Source organism: Pectinophora gossypiella, chromosome 7 (genome assembly GCF_024362695.1).
Source record: "Pectinophora gossypiella chromosome 7, ilPecGoss1.1, whole genome shotgun sequence".
In the NCBI taxonomy this organism is placed as follows: domain Eukaryota; kingdom Metazoa; phylum Arthropoda; class Insecta; order Lepidoptera; family Gelechiidae; genus Pectinophora; species Pectinophora gossypiella.
Genome location: NC_065410.1, coordinates 12,691,368 through 12,715,646, shown reverse-complemented (window position 1 = coordinate 12,715,646; position 24,279 = coordinate 12,691,368). Strand labels below are relative to the sequence as shown.

Sequence of the window (24,279 nt, the reverse complement as noted above, 5' to 3'; positions counted from 1 at the left end):
AGAGTTAGTACAATAAGGTATTGACCGGTTCAAAAGTAAATTAAACAATGCTTATCTAGATATAGAAGCCAGTGAAAATATTAAAAATCCTTACTTATATAAGTAGACCAATTTCAGCAAATATGTAAGTAGTCTCAATTTTTCTATTATGCGTTTAGGAATGCTTACCAGGTTTTCACTATTAGGTGACTAAAAAGCTCCTTTAGAGCCTCCGGTTGATTGAGGGGAAGCCTGTGAACAGCAGTGAGACCTATATAGGCTGTGTAACATGTGCATACCAAGAGCCGAAGATTGCTCCCACCTGGCAGAATTTTTTTAAGCATGTGCTAACTGATGAAAATCTACCACGAGATAAGGCGATACAACTAAGACGACAAAAATGACACCACTTTAACTTTTCTCCTAAATGATACGTACCGCTATTTGTCCCATCCTCACGGCCTGTGTGCACTGCAGATTCATTTATGCAACAACTAAAAAAGGATTCGCACTCACTGACATGAGAAATCACTATTTTGTTTGATATCGTTCAACATTTCCATTTTTTTTTTGTAGTAGGTAGGTACGTGAATGGTTTTTTTCGGGAGGCAATGGTGGTAACAATGTTTTAATGAAAATATTTATTTGAGTTCTGTAGGTACACTAAATATGATCCTGATATTGTATGGTATACTTATTTACCCATAAACCTCCTAATAAACATTTTATTTGTAATAAAAAATATGGTTAAATAAAAATAGTAGGAATTATAGTTACAACAAAGTATGACTAGGTAATAGATCCTGATTATTTTCCTCGGCCTTTGTATTGTGTGTACAAAGTACTGATACCATTGCTAGTTTATTATCTTACAGCTTAATTAGCAAACTTCTTTCCATCTACATGCAGCGCCATCTATTAGACAAGAGCGGTACTAATTAGATCATGCTATTCTACACCAGATGGCGCTACTCATATAACGCTACAGATTACAAATTATTATACTTGTCTAACGTTATTTATAACTTTAAAAATAATAGGTGATATTGCATATCTATTACAAATTTTATTCTATGTTCGGCGCGAAAGGAAGTTCGTCGTGCTCTATGCTGCGAAATGAGGGTTTTATTTTAAAAATATCGGTTTACTTTTTGTGAGATTTTTTTTTACTATTTAATTAATCTGCCTTTTTTCTTATTGTGTTTAGTGAACATATTCCATTTGTCGCCTTTTTTTCTTTATTAGGGTGAACTGAAAACAAAGTCTGATTGAGGATTTATGTATTTTTGTATAATTTTAACAAACCCAGTTCCAGAAACAAAAGTAATATACAAAATACATCGACCGTAATAGGTACAATAGAAATAAAATATCAAGCTTAAATCACAGACGATAAAATTAAATGCTATGAAACAATTAACTCAACAATACGATCAATTTCAAGCATAATTTGCAAGATTAGCTGTCTTTGTACCTAACCTATCACTAAATATTGAGCTAAGTGTAAAAACTACTAATAATAACAATAAATTAGTATGTTATTCCTGTCTGCACCATACGAGATATACTGTATTTTAATGCACTCGGGAATAAAGGTAACTTTGCTTTGAGCAAAAAAATTGTCTAAAGAAATATTGGTCAATTCATTCTAAAAATAATTAAAATTGAGTAGTTGCATTTGGTCCACGCTAAACAATACTGCGTTTCTAATTGTCAAGGCAAGTCTTAAATTCTAGCTACTGCGAGTTTCTTCGTTACTGATACTCAATCATAGCATGTTATAGCTTGCACAGATGTAAAGCAATTCGGAGAGTTTGTTTTACCAACCTGTACACCAATAATAAAGCGTGTGTGTATTTGTATGTACCACCTAACTTCACATTTTGTTATTAGAAGTTCTGTCATGCAAAATCCTGCCATACTTATTATATGGAATGTTGTTTGCCATACTTATTGTGTGAAATACCACATCTGTAATCCATAGGGATTCATATTACTGTTTAAATGAGATTCAAAGTTACAGTTTGTATGAAGTAGAGGGCAATTTAATATGCACAATGTTCTATAAACTCTTTACAAACATATATTTTTGAGCAATCAAATAGAAACGTGCGTAATTTAATTTCGAATCACAGACATTATTTTTTAAAAGAAGCACCAGATATAAGGCAGGGGACCTTCATTCAGCCCTTGTTATTAAATTTAAAATCCTTAGATATCTATCTAATTGCAATTCTGAGACTTGCGCACTATTTATAAGAATTTGAACCAATACTGCTGGCCTGGCTACAGACATATTGGTGCTCGTTTCTCTGATACACATGGGGGCATTTTACTGAAGTATATTTGCCAGATACTCTGAGAAACTCAGGGGCCTGTTAGGTAGGTACTAATCCCCACCCAGGTTCTAGCAATATTAGTAGTACATCTATGCCCGTCTGATCACCGGGCCTGCGTTGAACAACATAACATAATTTTACTAACAATTAAGTCTAAAATCTAGAATATCCGCATGTTATTCGCGCAGCCGTGGTTCATGCGGTACTGGACGTAGATCATAGCTGAGTTGTGCCAGTAGTAGAGTGCTCCCAGTACTAATACGTGCCACCACTGGTGCGAGTGGCCGATGTAGTCCACCTTGCCCGGGAACCAGCGCTCGGGGATCTGGAATAGGGAAGGAAAGATAGGTAGCCTCTTATGTAGACAATGGCCCCGATTCCTGCAGACACCTCCTAATTTTACTATAAGTTATGTAATTATCTTATCCGCCGAAAACGAAAGGGATGGATGATTGACAGCTCTTAATTTTAGGAAGAATGAGTAAATGAATGAATAACCCGGGCGAATCAAAAAGGTATCTCGCTGGTATGCAAACCGGTTGACGTGTGCTGTATACTTAATTCTGTCGGGTTATTGGCCGATTTAAATGTTTAGACGGTTGTTTTAGATTTCTGCTTAAAATTGACGTGTGTTCCATAAATTTTATGCTTGTCGATTACCCATCCCTTTCCTTTTCGGCAGATAAGAAAATGACAGATATAACTTAAAATAAAATTAGATGGGATTTACAGGAATTAGCACCAATGGTGGACAAACATAACCTACTTTTAGTTTGACAGCTCATAAACTAGTGCTGTCCTTCAGTTACAACAAGAGCAAGAAAGGGATACAGCTAAACTTAGTCCTGTCATTTTTGAAATTCGATTTGAATTGGTGATTTGACAGGACTAAATCTAGCTCTAACCTTTTCTTAACATAATTAAGTTGGTAGTTGCCCGAATCGGCACCATTACTAGGCAAATAAGAGATTTTATCAGACTGCATTTATAAAGGACGAACGGCGAAGCAGCGTAGGCTGAATAATACATACGATCCTGTCTTTTGAGTACGGAATTCGGGAGTTTACCTATGTACTGTAAATTAAAAAAATATTGAAATGCAACAAGTAGGTAGGTACTTAGTTTCTTTTTCATATTAAGTCCTCCAAACATAAATAGTTTTACATTGGTGTATTATAAGTATTTATTTGATTTCGAAGTAAATCAAGGTTTAAAATTGTTTACATGACAGTCTTTCTGGTATTTAAATACTTATCTTTTATGCAATTACAAATTTTAAATATAAAGAATAAGAAACAACATTGGAATCATACCTTGAAAGCGTAAATGGCGAACGCCGTTCCACTGATGACATACATTCCAATAACTCGAGGGAAGAACATCTGAAAGCAAAAAAAAGCATATAATTTTACTTATCGTTACCTTATAGTGAAACACGCGTAATCGCCTTATTACATGAAAAAAATACACAAATGAAAAACAAATCACATTCACTTCAACAAAATCTCAATTTCTTTCAATTAATTTCAAACCGGGTAAAAATTGAGAACTTGTCTATTGCGAGGTTTTGTTAACAAAAATAAAACCCAAATGCAATTTTTCAAAAAGGCGACGTTTTAAAGAATACAAATTTAGTATTGCCAGATAATTAATTTCGAATAAAAATATGTAAAGCCAGCAATTAAATTGTGATGCACTACTTGTGAATAACGCTTGTTTGTTTCGTTACGATGACGCACTTGCATTCATTTAAACTCATTTAAAGGTAGAGTTCAAGTTTTGAACAAAAGAAGTCAAAATACACACAAAAAATCATCATCAAACATTTAAAAAACATGTTCATTAGGGTGCTAATGACCTAAAAAATGCTATGAATTTATTGCAGTAAACATTTTTTTAACACAACCCGTTATTTCGGTTAAGGTGGCAGACTACAAAAAATATGAAAGTGTAAACTCGCCCGCAAGCCAGATAATCAGTGGATGTCTTGCGATGCTTTCTCAAAGTTTTTTTTTTTTACAGAAATTCTAAATGTCAATGTCGCATTCATCGTATAGATGGAAATTGCTAATTTGTAATTTTTCGCCTTTGAATGTGTGTCGTATAGACTAACCAGTCTTGTGAGTTACAAGTTATTTCTTACCACCACGTAGGTATCGCGTTGGACTGAAGCGTGGATACTTCATCATTTGTGATGAATTTACCTCTGACTTCCCCGATGGAATATAGTAGTGAGCTTATATTATGTTATTTTTCTTTTGATTAAGTAGTGGAATTCAATCAAACGCGAAATAATTTTGAGTCTTCTTCTATCGTTTGGGTTGTGAGGTGAAGTACCAACGTCATCAATCCTGGTGTCAGGTTACTATTGAGCCGCCAATGGCGTGACATGGCTCATGTAACGACTGCTTACTTACATCAGTAATTAGTAACCGGGACCAACGGCTTAACGTGCCTTCCGAAGCACGGATCATCTTACTGTCGGACAAGGACAATCAGGTGATCAGCCTATAATGTCCTAACCAAACAGGGACCACAAAGTATTTTTTTGTGATATGTCCCCACCGGGAATCGAACCCGGGACCTCCGGATCGTGAGCCCAACGCTCAACCACTGGACCACGGAGGTCGTTTCATTTTGAGTCAAACTTCACGGCAAACCAGTCTTACCTGAACCATTGGGTTATCAAACCCTCCCATGGTGTAAGTCCAATGTAGGGTGGGCAGCACCCCATACGCCGCCCAGCCGATGAACACGCACATCTTAACGAGGTAAGGGACGTTCAGTCGAGGTATCTGAAGCACCATTGCTACTATGAAGATCAGTGTCACTGAAGTCATGTAGAATGCTTTTAGCTCCTGAAAAGGTTAAAAAAAATGTTTTCAAACAGCTGTCATAGGAAGTAGTCGCGACATTTTTATTGTAATGTAATGGATTAAATAGAAGTTTATTTTTTTATGGTTTTTTATTTTTTCTCTAAGGTCACATAACATACATAACATAAACAGCCTATATACGTCCCACTGCTGGGCACAGGCCTCCCCTCAATCAACCGGAGGGGGTATGGAGCATACTCCACCACGCTGCTCCAATGCGGGTTGGTGGAGGTGTTTTTACGGCTAATAGCCGGGACCAACGGCTTAACGTGCCCTCCGAAGCACGGAATCATCTTACTTTTTCGGACAATCAGGTGATTCAAGCCTGAAAAGTCCTTACCAAACAAAGGACAGTCTCACAAAGTGATTTCGACAATGTCCCCATCGGGAATCGAACCCGGACCTCCAGATCGTGAGCCTAACGCTCTAACCACTAGACCACGGAGGCTGTTAAAAGCGTCTAAGCTCTAAGGTCAAAAATCATTTTTTTATTACCTATTTGTTCTACTTTTTTCTTATTTCAAGCATTATACTAGAGTACGGTCACGAGTATTAATATGTACATACACTTTGAAACCATGTCACATTAACTTTTTTGACAAATTGAACCGTAGGTCTCATTAAATGTCAAATATGATAGTGCGACAGGGTTCTAAAGTGGGTACATGGTATTGTTGGTATTGTTCATGATGGAACAAGGATAGAACGTTCTAGAAAGCAACATCACGAAAAGTCAGTGTTGTTTTTTTCGCAAATATTGCAGGATGCGCCGACGGCGATGGGTACATGTTAATTATCTATTAAGGTGCAAGGATTGTCTATTGATAGTTTACAGCTAAACGTAGTACAATACACTATACAGGGTGTTAGTGACATCGTAACTAATACTTTGAGGGATAATTCAGACCATAATTCTGAGTTGGTACCAAGTGAAATTTTCCGTCGCAAAAGTATGGAACTGAAAATAATTTAAACAAACACTAATCATGAATTTTCCGACATAAAATTTCACTTGATATCACTCAGAATCACGGTGTGAATCGTCCCCCTCAGTATTCATTACGGTGTGACTAATACCCATATGAACTCGTATTAGTGACATCGTATCGAATACTGAGGGGATGATTCAGCTGATTACTGAGTTAATAACCAGTAACCTAGTATTTTCCATCGATATATATCTACTCACAATATGTAGGTGATTAGGTGACCCTATTTAAATCATAATGTTCTAGAACGATACTAAAACACGTACACGGGGAAGGTCAATGTCATTTGTTTTGTAACTATTGAACCATGCGCCGGCGCATATTAAGTGTGTCTTCACTTCTAGGGTTGCGATGTTGCGTTATATGTCGGGTTTTAAGAGCCCGGTTATTTTTGGATATGAATTATTAATTATGGATACTATTTCAGACAACGCTTGGTCACTTTTGGAGTATTCTCTCTCTCCACGCTACTCTAGTGCAATAATTATAATAATAATAAAAAACACTTTATTGCACACAAATTAATTCATAAAAAAAAATACGTTATAGGATAAGAAATAATACTACGTATAAGTAGAACGGCAACTATAAACGAATAGTTACGTTACGTTTATAGGTACATTACGTTATAGAATAAGGAATAATACCTTATTAGTGGAGGTATTTTTTTCTTGCTAGTGTTCGTCAGCCCTAAGTACACTTATAACGGACAAACGGAATGGCCTAATATGATTAGCAAACCATTAACAAATGTACAGTAGCCCACAGTAGTTAGTACACAACTTATGTATCGATTACTTTGTTTTTTGGACCGTGACTGAAATGATGGAAAAAACATGGAACAGATACTTCATGTGTTTGTGAAACTGTACTGCAGTTATGTACGGAAAATGATACCTACTTGGTTTGATAACATTGCATTAGTTTGGTCCAGCTTTGGTTCCAATTAAATAAAAGATTTAATGATAAAAGTACATATTAGATATATACATATTTCCCACCGGAGTAAGCATCAACTAAGGAATTCCATTTACTTCGATCCTGACACGATTCTCTTGCTTCCTGCACATTCATCAATCGTTACATACACGCACGCCGGTTTAGAGTAGATCCTAAACCTTTTCTAAGGACATCGACCCTTTTATAAGGAAGAGTAAAAGTCCGTATCAAGTATCAATAAACTACTAACGAAATAAAACAAATGATGTGCTTATTTTTATTTGTATGTTTATGTCCTGTGTATACGTCGTTGTGCAATAAAGTATTATTGATTGATTGATTGAACAAATGAATACTCACATGATGACACCAAAAGGCGTAGTAGACCCCGGAAGTGTATATAGCTAGCAGGGAGAGAGCTATCCCGAACAGGTCGTACATTAGGAAAGTGTTGTAGTCTGTTTCCGATCGACATGAGAACGTGTGGTACAGAGCTGACAGAGCCATGCAGATCTGGAAAGAAGCAAATAAAGTCCATTGAGTACATCAACTAGTTACAATCTATACTAATATTATAAATTATTATTATGTTTGTTTATGTACCTACACTAGCAGCTCAGAGCTGATGCGTGTACTTCACTGCACTGGTTTTTAAGATTGTTAGAAAGTGTGTGTGTGTGTGTGTGTGTCTGTTTGTTTGTTTGTTTGTCCGTCTTTAAAAAGTAAAAACATAAAAAAGCCCAAAAAAGCTATTAATTCCCATATAATAGAGAGCGAGCCTATTGCGTTTAAACGAGCTTATATTCTGGAAACGACACGATATCTATTATGTATGATCCGAACATAATTAGGGTAGTTTCCAACTAGTCAAATCAGTTCCTTTTTACTAAACGTCAAAACACGAAATTACTATGGAATTTGTATGGAAAAGCAACATAAAACGTCACAGAAAACGTGACAAAATGTCACACTTATTATTACAATTTTCTTTATTATAATATAATTCATAAATAAGTTAAATATCAAAAATAAAACTTTTTTATCACCTTTAGATCTGTCTTTTTTTTGTCGTAATCAGAAATTCGCAATTTATCTTTGACCTAGGAAACCAGTTAATTCAAAATCGTGAAGAAAAATTAAACATACCTAATAAGTAAATAAAGGGAAAAAGAGTTTAAAACGCCGGCGCGGTTTTGCCTACGTATTGACCGCAGTTCTAAGTATATTATGAATCCTCATCGAAAATCCTGACGCTCAATTTGCTCCGATCCCCTGAACAAGACGCGTGACAATTATTTGAGAAAAAAAAATACTAAAACCCGATTACGGAAAGATCACGCTCTAAAAAGAACGAAACAAGAAGATATTTCTCTGAAATTCTTCCGAATAGTGATAGTGTGTTTAGGTGATAGCCGTGGTCATATGCCGTGGTAAGGAAACTCTTAGGACAGATTGGCATTCGACCACGGCACAAAATGATTATGGATAGTCGGGGTGATGGCCAGCTCATGCCTTAAGTTGTTAAAGAAATGCATTACAATAACATTTTTTTTAAAGTAAGACGAATGCCATGTCCATTGCAGATAACTACAATATGCACGATTGTTGACGTTAGATAATCAGATGTAAGTACCCATTCTGCTCAGTAGCCTCAGAAAGAATAGAATACTATGCATTTATAAGCGTGTTCTATCGTAGGCTGCACTATCAACAAACGAGATTGCGGTCACTTGCTACTTTTTAAAAAATAAACGGAAGAAATAATAAAAAGAAGTTTTAAATAGGTAAGTACCTACTTATAATATCAACGTGTACTTTGGTACACGCGAATGCTTTCGAATTGGATGTGGTTTATACGTAGGTACTCTATTAACCCTTTCACGGACAGAGACCATGGGTCATTGATGGTTCATAATAAGTAGTATGACGCCCTGGAATCGGAACGTCCGTAGACGTTCTGTCCTTGAAAGTGTTAAATATGTGTGTAAAACACCTTATTGTTACACTACCCAATCCATCGGACCCGATGCGTCAAGATCGGGCAGTATAATTAGTGATGTGATGGGAATATTCCCATTTGCTAGGAACGTATCTGTGAAACCAAATAGGCTAATAATAAAGAAAAAAAAATATTTTGCCATTGTTTAATACTTTTAAACATATACCTACCTACATCCAGTTTAACGCGTCATTTCCATTCATTTTGGCGTTAATTATGTATACTATAAAACAAAGAGTACAAAGACTATATTATACTGAGTATATTATAAAACAAAGGGTGGCCCCACGATTTCGCCCGATGCACCGGGCCCAATGGATCTTTTGATTATCAGTTCCAAGAGCAATAATATTTTCCTGATATGTCGCTTTCGGACAGGCTGTATCTTTCTTTCCTGCTGTCAAATAAATCAAGCTACATTTAACGTAGTAGGTAACTTACGTTGTTCCTTCCGTACATAAAATTACTGTGCAATTACATATATAAGTATGATATTAAGTTATAATCATTTGTGTTTTAACCAATATTAATTTATGCCTTGTGATGTTTGTTTTGTTTTTATGTGCTTATTTATATGTGGTGTTGTGTCGTCCTGTTTCAGGAAATATGAGATATCTATGTCGATCTTTGGACGCACTTATATGGACATTCTCTATGGACAAATGTGGTTCCTGTACTTGACATTGGCAGTAATGGTTGTATCTACTCTATGACGAACGGTTGCCATACAACCATAAAGGGCTTTTTGGCGGGAAACGGGAACGGGACAGTTGCTTTCTTCATTGAATAATCTAAATAATTAATACGAAGTGGTGTTTTGTGGTTAATGATCGCATTAAGTTAGTCGGAAGACATTCGCGAGTGTTATTATATCGGAGTATTCAATAAACAAAGTGTATCTGCCTATTTTCGCTTCGTGCCAAGAAGCCGCTTCATAACTCGAAAGTTTATGCGGACTTTTGAGTTAATTCGTTTGAGGTTCGGAGTAGGAGTGTACTCCGAGGGTGGGGGCTTAGGTTTCATCATCATCACCTTTCATCATTTCATCAATCATCAAGAAAAAAAATACGTAAGACATGGCTGTATGGGCATAGTTCCCTTTGCCTTACCCTTCGGGGAAAACCAAAACAAAAAAAAAACAACCATCAAGTTGAAGTTAACGTGGCTTTTTGGCGGGAAACGGGAACGGGACAGTTGCTTTCTTCATTGAATAATCTAAATAATTAATACGAAGTGGTGTTTTGTGGTTAATGATCGCATTAAGTTAGTCGGAAGACATTCGCGAGTGTTATTATATCGGAGTATTCAATAAACAAAGTGTATCTGCCTATTTTCGCTTCGTGCCAAGAAGCCGCTTCATAACTCGAAAGTTTATGCGGACTTTTGAGTTAATTCGTTTGAGGTTCGGAGTAGGAGTGTACTCCGAGGGTGGGGGCTTAGGTTTCATCATCATCACCTTTCATCATTTCATCAATCATCAAGAAAAAAAATACGTAAGACATGGCTGTATGGGCATAGTTCCCTTTGCCTTACCCTTCGGGGAAAACCAAAACAAAAAAAAACAACCATCAAGTTGAAGTTAACGTTGTTCCACAAGTCAAGTAAAAAAAGAAAGTGTGTGGGTCGGGCCTAAGATAATCTTGCGTCTAACAGGCTAGTGATTTCCAAAACCTGTATTATATAAGCCACATTACTCAGTACGTCACTTACGTTATTACCAGCTAAGAAGCCGTTAGTGTTCATAGGTATTTGATATAAAAACATATCAAATTGAATTGAACATGCAATTTACTTCAATGAGAGCTATAGGTTGCTCAATAATCTCATTATAACGCGGAGATGAATTTTATTAGATGGCGTAGGCTTTAAGAACAGGTTTAAGAGGTTTTATTTCAACTTAAGTTTCTCCATACACCACGCTGGAATACGATATGCGTCGTACGTGGCATTGCCTAAAGGGTGGTTACCAGACCATAAACGAAAAACTACTTCAGCTGCGTAATATCACACCAAGGAAATTTTATGTTTATTTTTATTTTTTTAAAGAACGTCTAGAGCCCTGTGCCGAGGTTTTTCTTGCAGCTTCTTTTCCCCGGCTATACAGGTTGTGAGAAGATGCAGTAGTTTTAGGCGGATGAGACGTTCGTTATGTAAAAATTGACGATTCAAAGTGTAACTATGTTACCAACTGAATAAAGATATATTTGAATTTGAAGCAAGAGAAGTGTGCACACATTGGTCACCATTCCTATGCACTTACAATACGCGTATTTATGTTTATTTCCTCTCAGTTGATTAGACAATTACCTATAAGTACCCCATGCTGCTTGTTATTCGAAAAGAAACCAAATAGATTTAATTATGCAACTGGATAAGTGGTGGCAGGTACAGAGATAAAAAGTAGGTAATATGAATGAATCGGCACTATGACGTAAGAGCAACCAGTTAGGTACGTTTATCTAACGCATAGAGCACCGGAGCGGTCGACGACAGGAGTGAGTATAAGAAACATACCACTACCTATAGTATAAAGGAAAAAAAATATATATCCATTGTTATCAAATTGTGTAATCTCTCAAGTCTCATATAATCATCTCCAGCATTATCCCATTGTTCATATGATCCGCCTACCTATCCTGAAGATTTGACAGGTCCGGTTTTTTAAAGAAGCGACTGCCTGTCTGACCTTCCAACCCGGGAAGGATAAACCAGCCTTATACGGGTTAGGTCACATACCTCCGAAAATGCATTTCTCAGGAATGTGGGTTTCCTCACGATATTTTCCTTCACCAATGAACACGTGATAATAATTTATAATCCTAACACGAATTCGGAAACAAATTCGACAATCATTGGTTTAGGCATGTGTTGGATTCGAACCTGCGACCTCAAAGTTAGACGTAAGCGTGCTACCAACTGGCTACCACGGCTCCAACTACTACTCAAGCCCCACAATAAAAACAAAGCTCTCAAGTCTCACATATATCCTTTGTTATGTAGAGAAAAAGGGTTGTTTTAATATCGACTTCATGATTTTTTTAAGCTAGTTAAGAGTTAGACTATTGATAGTCTAATTATATTAAGCCCCCCAAACACGTAAGTAAAATAACTTCCATTGGGACTTTGCGGGGTGACTTCAATAACTGAATGATAAAAACATACCACTTTCTTTCCTTTCATGGGTTCTTTTTTACAATTTTAGTACGGATCCTTAGAAATAATAGCGCAATGAGGGACTTTCTAGGCTACGTTCACCAAAAACAATACATATGGCGTTATACAGATTTAACGCGATAATTACCTATTTATCATTGCTCGGATACATAATTGTTCAAAAATATAATATAATGTCAGGGGCATATATAAAAATAATTGTAACTTGATATTTGGATCAGATATAGAATTATGTTGGCACCTATATTGCTTCTCTATATTTTGATCACACAAACGCTGCCACAGAAACGCTGTTTGAACCATCTGCTAAAGATGCAAAGGCCGGAGATGATGATATTTTGATCAGAATAATAATGGGTGGAAGATGTATTGTGCCTGGGTATATTAACAAGGGTCATCATTTACACCCATAAACAAAGATAAAAGATGCATATGTCTGTTATCTATGAAATTAGAAGGTTAAACGGAGGCAACTCTGAACAGTTCCATCTATTTTTTTTTTGTGGACCGTAGCCTGGAAAGTCCAAGCCCTCATTCCACAATAATGTATACGCAACGGTAAACATGTAACCTCTACGAGCATAGATTTACAGTTACTTGTGGTAAGTAGTGATGACTTGTGGTTTAAATGTCAAAGGTAGCATCGATCAAAGAAAGCCTTTATCTCTGTCTATACATAATTTACAACGCGGCCAACTGATTACATGTATCCAAGGACTAACGATCAATAACACAGACATGTCATGACATAACTCACGCGCTGCGCTATCGGGATGGATAAAGAAATAGGAAACATCTTGCCAGACACCCTTGGTAATAAAGCCCGAACAGGGATATGAAGAAGAGAAGGTACCTACTTCTCAATACAATCAAAAAATATCGAAATACTTCCGAGTTTAGGTTCAACAAAACACCATTTGAATCAAATTTAAAATTTGAATTTGGAACATTTTTATAAAGAATTAAAAACCGTTTACTACCAAAAAAAAAAACATAACTAAAAACTTCAAAAAGGCATAAATTTTTATACTTTCTCGTATTTAACAATTTGCTGATGATCTTTAAGAAACTGAAACTAACAAGGTGTTTCGATTTTTTGAAGAGTATTTGTAACAATGCATTGTGCGTAATACTCGTATTGAGTCCATCACAAAAGAGAACGTTTTATGCAGCTGAATGAGTTCTGTTATTTTTTTAATTTAATCGAAAAGATAATGAGATAAAGGTACGTATTATAATCATCTTCTTGTAAAATTATACAAACTATCAAGCACACAAGTAGTACCTTACGATCGATAGATAATATTTAAAGAAATGATCTTTTATAACAATCTTAGAATGTAAACATGGTAGATAAATGATTAGTGCTACCTTTTTCAATAATGTAAGATGAATATTTCTGCTAAGCAAATTTTACAGTGAATATAACGCAGCGATATATTTTGTTTTAAGTTATGAGATGAATCGAATTCAACATTATTCGAATTTAAAAATATCTTTATTTAATTGGTAACATATTACATTTTGAATCGTCTGGTTTTTGAGTTTTTGTCAAACGTCTCATCCGCCTAAAACTACTGCAGTTTCCCTACCTGTATAGGCGAGGAAAAAATCTGCAAGAAGTCAATTAAAACCTTAAAATATTGTATTTATAACACAAAACCGAGTTGGTAATTCAACCAGATACTTAGGTAGGTATGTTAACATTCCTCTTACACATATTAAATGGAAATGTTATCATAATTTCCCGCTGCGTTTCTAATGCCTTCGTGGTTTTATATGAGCTGTATATAACACAGTTATAAACTTTATTACACGTAGGTATGTGTTAGCAACGTGGTGGAGAGTGATCGTAAGACAGTGAAAGCACCTTGACCGATCTGAAGAAAGTATCTGTTGGACTTGGAACCTTGCATAACGTAACATTGATGAGGTAAAATTGTTTTTGTATCCATCTCGCACTTGTCGTGTCATTGCACTTTAGTATCCGTCCTTTCATGTTATGGATAGACTTGGAACTTAGAATAGTGTTTAGGGGAAACTTATAACTGTTGCTGGCAACACAAGTATAAAAATAATTAATATTTTTTGGTATGGCAATGTTGTACGAATCGAACGGCCGACGCCTCCCGCGAAAGTGTATAAGTGTATTTTGATAACAATATAATTAAATAGTGACAAGGAACAATCTGGTGTTTTGCTGCAGTTAGAATTAGAACCCTCGACCTCTCACCATCTACAGATACAGTCCACGCAAACCAAGAGCCGAACAATTACGATGGCACTTCAAACTCTTTTGTCTTCTATCTTTTAACTTTGCACAACAAAATTATGCCAGGAAAACGCATACCTATTTTGTTCTTAAATGCACGTGCTATAGCATCACGCTTATATTCCAGAAGGGGTAGGCAGAGGTGTATTACTACCACTCCTCGCCAGCTATGTTTAAGTCCCATATAACAGGGAATTATAGGATAGAGGCCTATTGTTATTAACCGGGTAGAAAATGGATTCAAATTCATAAAGTCAGTGGTTTAAAGCCCGCGTTTTCCGAACAGCACGGATATATTTTATTTTTAAACCAACAATTAGGTTTACAAAATGTAACATAAATAGCTATAACTCTAAAGTTTTATCACCTATGCTAATGTACATTTAACCTTTTAGATTTCCTGTTATACAATACGGAATTGAAAAAAATAGTGGTTGAATATAGGATTTAAAAGGCCGTCATATATTAATAGTTGGGTAAGTCAACCTTCGGGGGTCAGTGACGCGCATGACACCAACTAATACCTACGTTTGCACACTTTTTTCTGTAGCATAATTAAGGTCCCACTGCTGGATAAAGGCCACTGCCTCCCCCTTCTCTTTCCAAACGTCCCTGGCTTCGACATCGTTCTGCCAGGTGTTCTGGAAGGCGTCTAGCTCGTCCGTCCATCGTCGCCGCAGTCTGCCTCGATGTCGACGACGTTGTGGGGTGGGGCCCATTTATATTTCAAGGTTTCAAAAGTTTACAAATCCACACATCATAGTACTAATATTATAAATGCGAAAGTATATCTGCCTGTCTATCTTTTACCTTTTCACGCCATTTGATACGGAGACAGTTTGAGACCCAAGAAAGGATATAGGATAGTTTTTGTTTCCGGGAAATCTCTGCGTGACCCGTGGTACAACTGCTGGTTGCACCACAGGGATTTTTTCATTTAAATACATTCCCTATGGAACAACCAATGCCAAAATACATCACCCCTAAAGGGATGGAAAGAAGAGTGGAAAAACGTGGGCCCAACCAGGTACATATATACGAAACTGTTTGTATGCCCAAGACCTGATTACATCAAGCAGTCCAAACACGCCTCTATTAATAGACGTCCAAATACACTCCACTATACATTTATCGCATAAATACCTACATTAACGCGAAGACCATTTGCAGCCTCAACAGCCTATACATTTCTTTTTAAAATAATTACGACGGCCGGTGAAAACTTTCACTGAGTTGAGAAAAGCAGGTCGCCCCTCTGACTTTCGAGAGGCTGAGTAGATGAGGCGATGGTGGCCGGCGGATCGCATTTCGTAACCGCGCAAATTATGTATTGCGACCGCTAAGCTGTATACAATACACTGGACAGGTTGACGGATATTATTATTTGTGCCTATTCGATCCTTGTCATCTTGGCGCTGTACAGTCATAAGCAATATAATGTACCCACTTTAGGACTCTGTCGCACTAACATATTTGACATTTAGTGAGACTTACAGTTCAATTTGTCAAAAAAGATAATGTGACATGGTACCAAAGTGTATACATATTAATGCTGGTGACCGTACGTCAAGTAAACTATAGCGGAAGTTTTTGAACTATAAAGTTATATCATAATCTGTACGAATCGAGACTGCTGAGTATGCAACGCAACTGACTCTACGCGATGCTTTACTTGATTTGCTCGGGTTTCAATATAGTTGTGAAGAACCTTCGCTAGTAACACTTGAAATCAACATACTTAACGTAACAGAAAGAAAGTTTTTCCATTATTAAACAACGCTACAGTAACAATAAAATGTCTACAAATTAAGAATACCATACCCCGCCACCATTATTATTTATCAGCCGGATGGCCCGAGTAGCCAATCCAGTGTATACGAGTAGCATGGATGTCAGTGATTGCGACAGAGGAAGTGGCACTTGCTGAGATCTCAGACGACAGAGTACAACATCTACTCTATAGAGGACATTGTAATTACCAGCAATCACAATAAATCTATTTCTGCAAACGCGTGGCATTGTGATCTAGTTGGCTAAATGATTCCTTGAGACAGCACAATTAGATAAACAGCAGCGTCCGTTTAATTTAAATGTTCTTTATCAAACCGAAAACGGACCTTGGGTGCTAATGTATCAAATAATCTGCACATCAACTCTATCAAAACATTCACCTTAACACTTTACGTGATAAGATTAATTATCTGCAATACCTACTTATTTATTTTGTTTCGAATACGTTAAAACAACACCCAAGCAATTGGTTTATACTCGTTCGCGAGCGCGTTCGATTGACGAATCCTTTCACCACGACATAGCAAGACGAATCCCAAAAGATGAAAGACATTGCATCGACGAAAAATGAATTATAGGGCTCAAGAATAAACGACAAAATCCACTGCTGGACATAGAACATGGTGAGGCGATTGCCAAGGCTGTCAACAAGGTACATGCGGAAGACAAACGCGAGCTTAAGAGTGCAAATAGGTATTCCGCTTTAGCCGAACTGGTTTCCATTCCATCCAATATCGCGCCCGCCGGCTATTGCTATTCATATTTATAAACACGCCTGGGTTTTACTGCAGCATTGTCCTATTCAGTGAAAGTGACACTGTAGAGTTTAGTATCGGTTATGGACCAAGATAGTCACATAAATGAAGTGTCAATGCTTCAGGGTTTTATTGGTCGAGACTTTGTTGCTACACGGATACGAAGAGAGTCGAACGAACTGTTGAAGAATTCAAAAGAAATCTGTGGTTTGACCTTGTAAAGAAATGCATGTAGGTCGTACGACTTTTTGAAATGAAACTAAAATTAGAGGTTAGAATGCACATTAGATTTGCTACCGCAAAAATAAAGAATTTCCGATACCAATTTCAGTACAGTTAAGAGATGTCTTCTTCTTATCGTGTGGGTTGTGAGGTAGAATACCAGCCTCATCAAGCCTGGTGTCAAGGTTATGATTGAGCCGCCAAAGGCCCCTGACATGGCTTATGTAACAATTACTCACTTACATTAGTAAATAGTAACTACGACCATCGGCTTAACGTGGCTTCCGAAGCACGGATCATCTTACTTTCAGACAATCAGGTGATCAGTCTGTAATGTCCTAACCAAACTAGGATCACAAGGTGATTTTTGTAATATATCCCCACCGGGATTCGAACCCGGGGCCTCCGGATCGTGAGTCCAACGCTCAACCACTGCACCACAGAGGTGGAGTTAACAGATGTGACAAATTAGAACAAAAATGTATTGCGTTTAAAAAAATATATCTACAAACGTTATACAACACGTAGAGACAAAAACCATATGTCAACAATAAATAGAAAGTGACGATTAGGTAATACAAGTCGCAACAAAAGAGTAATTGTAGAAGAATTTTGCCCGGTAATCCAATGCCGTGATTTTTTTAAATAGCGTTGGTTAATCTGCGACATATTTCTTACACTGTACGCCATAGCACAGCAAGTTTATAAACAAGAAGTTCCGTTCATAGATTCACAATTACAAAACGGTTTCGCATTTTTCTAAAGTCACGGATTGTGCGCAGAAACAACGTTGAGATTAATTATGGCGGATAATAAGGTAGCCAAGTTTTAAAAGTAAGATTAATATCGTTGTTAGATAAGAAGTGTATGATCCATTCACTAACACGCAATGTAAGTTTGCTTGGGTACAAGAGAAAACTACAGTAATGATTAAGTTAACGCAATGCCATAGCTACGGTCCATTTCGGCCAATCTTCTATGGCATGCATCCGTTCACGTATTCACGTAACAAATTGAGCTCGCATTGTTGATGCCCTTTTCCGCTTTTTAATTGAAATATTTCAGTGATCCGGGGGGATTAAAATGGCCACATCGAAGCAATTCATCTAAGAAAGCAATATTGCTATTTGACATTTGTTTGCATTGCGCACTTACTTTTATATGCGCAAATGTCAAATTGCAATATTGCTTTTTTACAGTAATGCTGCGATGTGGCCATTTTAACCCCCCTTGTCGATGTTATACGAGATCGGCCCAAAATCATCCATACAAAAAATGTTTGGAAAGTTTTTATGTGGCCTGAATTTTCTTGGGATCTAATCCAAACCGCACAGCGTACAGAGTAGGTGAAATTTACGTTTGAAGAGAAATAATATCGTTCTGGGGGGTTAAATGGCCACATCGAAGCAATTCATCTAACAAAACAAGATATTGCTATTTGACATTTGTTTGCATTGCGCACTTACTTTTATATGCGCAAATGTCAAATTGCAATATTGCTTTTTTACAGTAATGCTGCGATGTGGCCATTTTAACCCCCCTTGTCGATGTTATACGAGATCGGCCCAAAATCATCCATACAAAAAATGTTTGGAAAGTTTTTCTGTGGCCTGAATTTTCTTGGGATCTAATCCAAACCGCACAGCGTACAGAGTAGGTGAAATTTACGTTTGAAGAGAAATATCGTTCTGGGGGGTTAAATGGCCACATCGAAGCAATTCATCTAACAAAGCAAGATATTGCTATTTGACATTTGTTTGCATTGCGCACTTACTTTTATATACGCAAGTGTCAAATTGCAATATTGCTTTCTTAGGTGAATTGCTTCGATGTGGCCATTTTAAACCCCCTGGTGGCTAAATTCCTACGATTTGAGGCAGGTTACCTCACGGTATTCCAAAGGTAAGGTAAAGGAGTGTAAGAAGATTTCAGAACAATTTCTATTTACTCTAACACTAAGGCTTCCTGTGAACGTAAACGCGCGCAAGCTATCATCAATTGTTGATCACTTGACGATTACTTGCCTTGCTTGCAGTTTTGTTTCTTTCTACACAAGATGCAAGAAATCGACAATTTACGACAGTACATATGATACATTTTTCATAATCTTGATAGTTACAAAGTTTAACACTTAAACTTATGTATAGAGCTATGTACGCCGATATGTGGTCTACATCAGTCCCTTTTGTAATTTTATGATAAGAGATAAGTAAATGCTTAATTCATACCATCCTTGTGGCAGTACTTTATATAAATAAATAAATAAAATGTGCGTTTAACGTGGACAGTAACATTGATTTTATAAGAAAATAATGAATAAAAAAAAAGTAGGTCTAAAACTTACCAGAAAGCAAGAGAAGAGTATAGCCGCAACAGTCTTGTCGGTGACGGTGGCGTGGATGTTGATGATGGCCAGGTCGTTGATGGTCAGGCACAGCAGCAGGAAGAACCCGAAGATGTGCGTCCAGATATTCATCGTCTCGTTCGTCCACCAGAATATGCTGGACAAGGGCAACGTGATGGATATAACAGAAACTTTACAAAAAAGGTTATTATAAGGTTAGCGATTATTTAGAAGATATGAATGCATGGGATTACCTGTCTGAGAACTGATATTAGGCAGCTAAATTACTCAATTGTATAATAATATTTTAGGTTCTTTTTTAAAAAAAGAACGTCTAAGGCCCTGTGCCGAGGTTTTTCTTGCAGCTTCTTTTCCCCGGCTATACAGGTTGTGAGAAGCTACAGTAATTTTAGGCGGATAAGACGTTCGTTATGTAAAAATTTCCGATTCAAAGTGTAACTATGTTACCAACTGAATAAAGATATTTTTTGAATTTGATGATAATGACAAACTTATTTACTCCTGTTGCTGGCAACACGAGTATAAAATATATATAAGAATATTTTCATATGGCAATAATATACCGAATTGCATGGCCGACGCTTCCCGCGAAAGTGTAACAATTATAAAATTATAAATAAACAGTGACAAGGAACAAACTGGTGTTTGGACTTGGAAGTAGAACGCTCGACCTCTCACCATCTGCTACACTACAGTCCACACACCAAGAGCTGAACAACTCCTATTTTACTCCTATTCTTCTATGCTGTTGTGGGAGAGAATCCGACACAGAAATTGTGCCCTCTAACATGTTATGGGCGATAGGCTGATCCCTTATCACCATAAAAGGAAAAATAGATTATTTTCCAAATTAATAATTTTCTAAAATAAAACTTTCTGGAGGTGGAGGCCTGGAGTCCTAAAACACAGAGTATCCTAGTTTAGGCTCCTTTCTACAAATATTGTATTTTTGAATGTATTTATGTATCCATGCGTTTTTGTAGAGGAAATAAAGATTTTACTTACTTTTTTACTTACTTACTAAATCAACATACCAATATATGAATAAATCTTCCCATTAAGTATTAAAAAGACTTGTGTCGGGAATGACTCGCTTGCTTATATCCTTATTTATAAAAAAAAATGAATGATTTAGAAAACACTAATGAACTTAACCATAATGTATTAGACGTAATTTAACGTAAGAAAAACAAATTAAATCCTGATCCTGGGATCCTGGGATCCTGGCTGCAATCGCTAATAGGTGTGACAGCCCTCTGATATTGGACCTCATAAAGCGTGTCAAATCTTTTTTTTGTTTGCTATCTTATCTTATCTAGCCTAAAGTGTCCCACTGCTGGGCAAAGGCCTCCCTCCATTTCTTCCAGGACTTTCTCTCCAGTGCTTCCTCCGGCCAGCCTTCCAGGAAAGCATCCAAAGTCGTCGCGACATCTCCGCCTCGGTCTGCCGCGCCTGCGTCTGTCTCTATTCGGAGACCATTCTGTGGTGATCTTAGCCCACAGATCGTTAGGCATCCGACAGACGTGACCTGCCCAATCCCACTTCAACTTGGCGCCTGCGTGGACCACGACGGGTTTGCTATACACGACTGTATTTCCAATTGGGGTAGTCAGACTCACATCGTATTCTGCTCCACTCGACTTGGCCTCAGCTGCGCATTTTGGTATTTTAAGTTGACATTCACATCGAGTTAACTTCTTAGAATACGGGTGTCAAAGTGACTAAGGGCGTTTCCGCTCTACATCCGATTCTTATACGATCCGGGTCCGAGAATGACGGATAGTAGAAACTAACGAACTTAGAGATATCGGATGACGGATATGGTGTGCAAGCTACCATACAAATAATTCTACGGCCATTTTGGATCCGTTATTTGACGGACTCGGACCGGAGGAACGCAACCTAAAACGCCCTAAAGGTACTCCGAAAGCGCCGCATATGAGTTTGTAAATTGCGAAATTGTATGAGACGTGAAACTACGTCCTACGTAGTTCATATCCGTCCGATGCGTTTGTTGTGGTCAAGCCTTATGACTTGTTAGCTAATTAGACTACCTTACCTACTCATTAGATAATAGTAGGTACCTGCCTAGAGGCATCAAGTGTAGAATTACACAACGCTTTGAGTTGTATGACACATCAGACTCTCATTTACACAATTCGTCGCTAAAAAATCGTTTATTACCTCCACAACATAATAGTAATAAGTTACATTTTGACTTAATTAACTTATGTTTGTAGAGGCTGGAGCCTAAACTAGGTTACCCTGTACTATAAGCTCCAGGCCTCCTAACTGACGTATCTAAAATTTTTGGCGAATCTGAATCTCACCTTTTGCTATTGTCAATAAGACAAACATTTTTAGCAAAAAAAAAAGCAGATACGTCAGTTTGCAAAGTCAGCCACGAATTGCTACAGTCTGAGAAGGATTCTGCATATTCCTATATAGGTACCTATAATAGGTATATACATGTGTACAGATATGATGTCCTTTAGTCCAATTTACTGAAAGTGTAGGTATGTTTACACATAAGAATTAAGTCAACGGATGGTGTAAATGCAACTATTTTACAGTTAATTTCAGTAAATAAATATTCTATTAAAAGACTAATACATACCAACTCGTACTTATACTAAAATATACAGTCCCCAATGTAGGTATTCAAAATTAAACTAAATACCTGATTGCCTTTGTCTACATTTACATTATTTTAAACACAAAGACAATAAAATTTAAATTGCTAATGTACCATATTCAATTTACACAAAAGACAGATTTAATTGGAAAGAATATAAAAATTATAGCTATTTATTAAAATACATGTTGAGGGCAAATATGGGCACTGCATAAAGTTATTGTTCTGTAAATTGTATTAAACATAAACACAGAAGAGAAACAAAGTAAACAAGTTGGTTACAGAAGGTGAACAAAGGAGATAAGTTGTGTACTTAGAAAAAGGAAAGAATTTTGGACTGGTGTGGTAATAAAAAATATTTGAAGCTCACCTCTCCCAACATAGTTTTGTTGGTAACAGTTTTCGGTATCCATCTCTGATGTACGGATTGTGTTGCAAGTAAGCTGGAGCCTGTTCATACTTCAACAGTTGACGGTAGTTGATGTACTCCAGGTCCTCTTTCGTTAGATTATTGTTGTCTATATCCTCCAACTTCTTGCCACGTCTGAGGAGGGTGCTGCCCGAGTACTCTGTGTCTGTGGGGTCCGATTTAACCTGTTGTTGGAGACATCACTTTAGCATTTGATTTATTTAAATAGATGATTGCCCGATGAGGAACTATACATACAACTCATAAACAAATCATAAACTGCCTATATACGTCCCACTGCTGGGCACAGGCCTCCCCTCAATCAACCGGAGGGGGAGGGGGGAGGGGGGGAGGGGGTCATACAACTCATTTATTGTTATACGCACCAACATGTTTCCGTACTATTAGATAGAAGATTGAATGTATGTTTTACAATTTTGTAGTTTTGAAATTTTACATTAAGATCTTGCCAATACTCAAGAACCAAACTCAGCAACCTAATTGTAATTTGGTTCCCCAAGATACAGGCTGTGCCTAGTTTGGGGAACTCTGCTCAGTTTTTAAGAGATGGATTTATTTGGGTCTAAGTTTGAATATACCTCTGTATTTATAATTAAATGAATGTACCTAATTAAGTCCTATATCGGATACAATAAAAAATATTTTCATTTTCATACTTTGATTTTCTTATTAGTTTTATTGTCTAAGTCTATTACTTCATCTTTGATTAGGTACCTACCTATCTTCTTTTTAAATATATTTTATTAAACGTTCACCTGCAACATCATTAGTATTCTAATAAATAATTAATGTTTTCATTTCATTTAGAGACATACTTAATACATATCTATATGGGTACAATGTAGTCACCAAATACTTAACACCAAAATATAAAAAGGAAAGAAATCCAGTTACACATGAACTTTTATTAGGAATAATAACGTTTGGACGTTATTTAACCAGGCATGTTGTATCTGTACGATAACCGGTCGCTAAAATCACTTTTAAGTATTTAAATATCATAAAAGTAAAAGTTTCTCTCGCCATCATCGCTTCTGTGGATAGGTACTTACTTTTTCTATCGCCATAAATTGCACTGTTTCTGCCTGGCACTCACTAACTTCTTTCATCATAGTTAAAGACATAGTTATTTGTTGCAAAGCACTGTTTTATTATTGAAATTACAAATGATTATTAACAATGATAAAACTGAAATGTAGCACTAGGGATTCATTTTACCGCACTATTACATAAAAAGGAACATATCTGAATCAGTAAACTGATTTTGAATTACAAATACTACATTAATTACGATAAAAAAATATTAACACTTGCGGCAGCACACACCTTACACCTATGGTAAACATTCAGCAACTGGAAAATTGGCGACACCGACACTACTGACTAGGGCTGCCAGATGAAAAAAAGGCATGATCGTACGTCAACTACAAAAAAAATCGTATTCCAAGGAGATTTTGAAATGAAAAGATAGTACAACTTAAAAGTTCAAAGTTTTTATTAAAAATGAGAATAAT

At 36.7% G+C, this 24,279-nt stretch overlaps 1 protein-coding gene across 1 annotated transcript; it reads right to left on the bottom strand.

The window, feature by feature from the left end:
* Positions 1-1,244: 1,244 nt before the first annotated feature.
* On the bottom strand, positions 1,245-24,125 carry LOC126368460 (progestin and adipoQ receptor family member 3). The gene is made up of 7 exons (XM_050012472.1): positions 23,818-24,125; positions 22,706-22,929; positions 19,680-19,836; positions 7,483-7,635; positions 4,988-5,176; positions 3,632-3,700; positions 1,245-2,643 (listed from the first exon to the last, which is right to left on the bottom strand). The coding sequence occupies exons 1-7, from the start codon at positions 23,887-23,889 to the stop codon at positions 2,479-2,481; spliced, it is 1,029 nt and encodes a 342-aa protein (XP_049868429.1). The 5' UTR covers positions 23,890-24,125; the 3' UTR covers positions 1,245-2,478.
* Positions 24,126-24,279: the final 154 nt, after the last annotated feature.

Bases quoted from the DNA above. Each gene is read 5' to 3' on its own strand.
- LOC126368460 (XM_050012472.1), bottom strand. From the start codon at position 23,889: ATGTCTTTAACTATGATGAAAGAAGTTAGTGAGTGCCAGGCAGAAACA. The intron at 19,837-22,705 runs GTGAGCTTCAAA...GCCCTTGTCCAG, and splicing joins ACAAAACTATGTTGGGAGAG to CATATTCTGGTGGACGAACG. The intron at 7,636-19,679 runs GTAAGTTTTAGA...GCTTCTTTCCAG, and splicing joins TACTCTTCTCTTGCTTTCTG to ATCTGCATGGCTCTGTCAGC.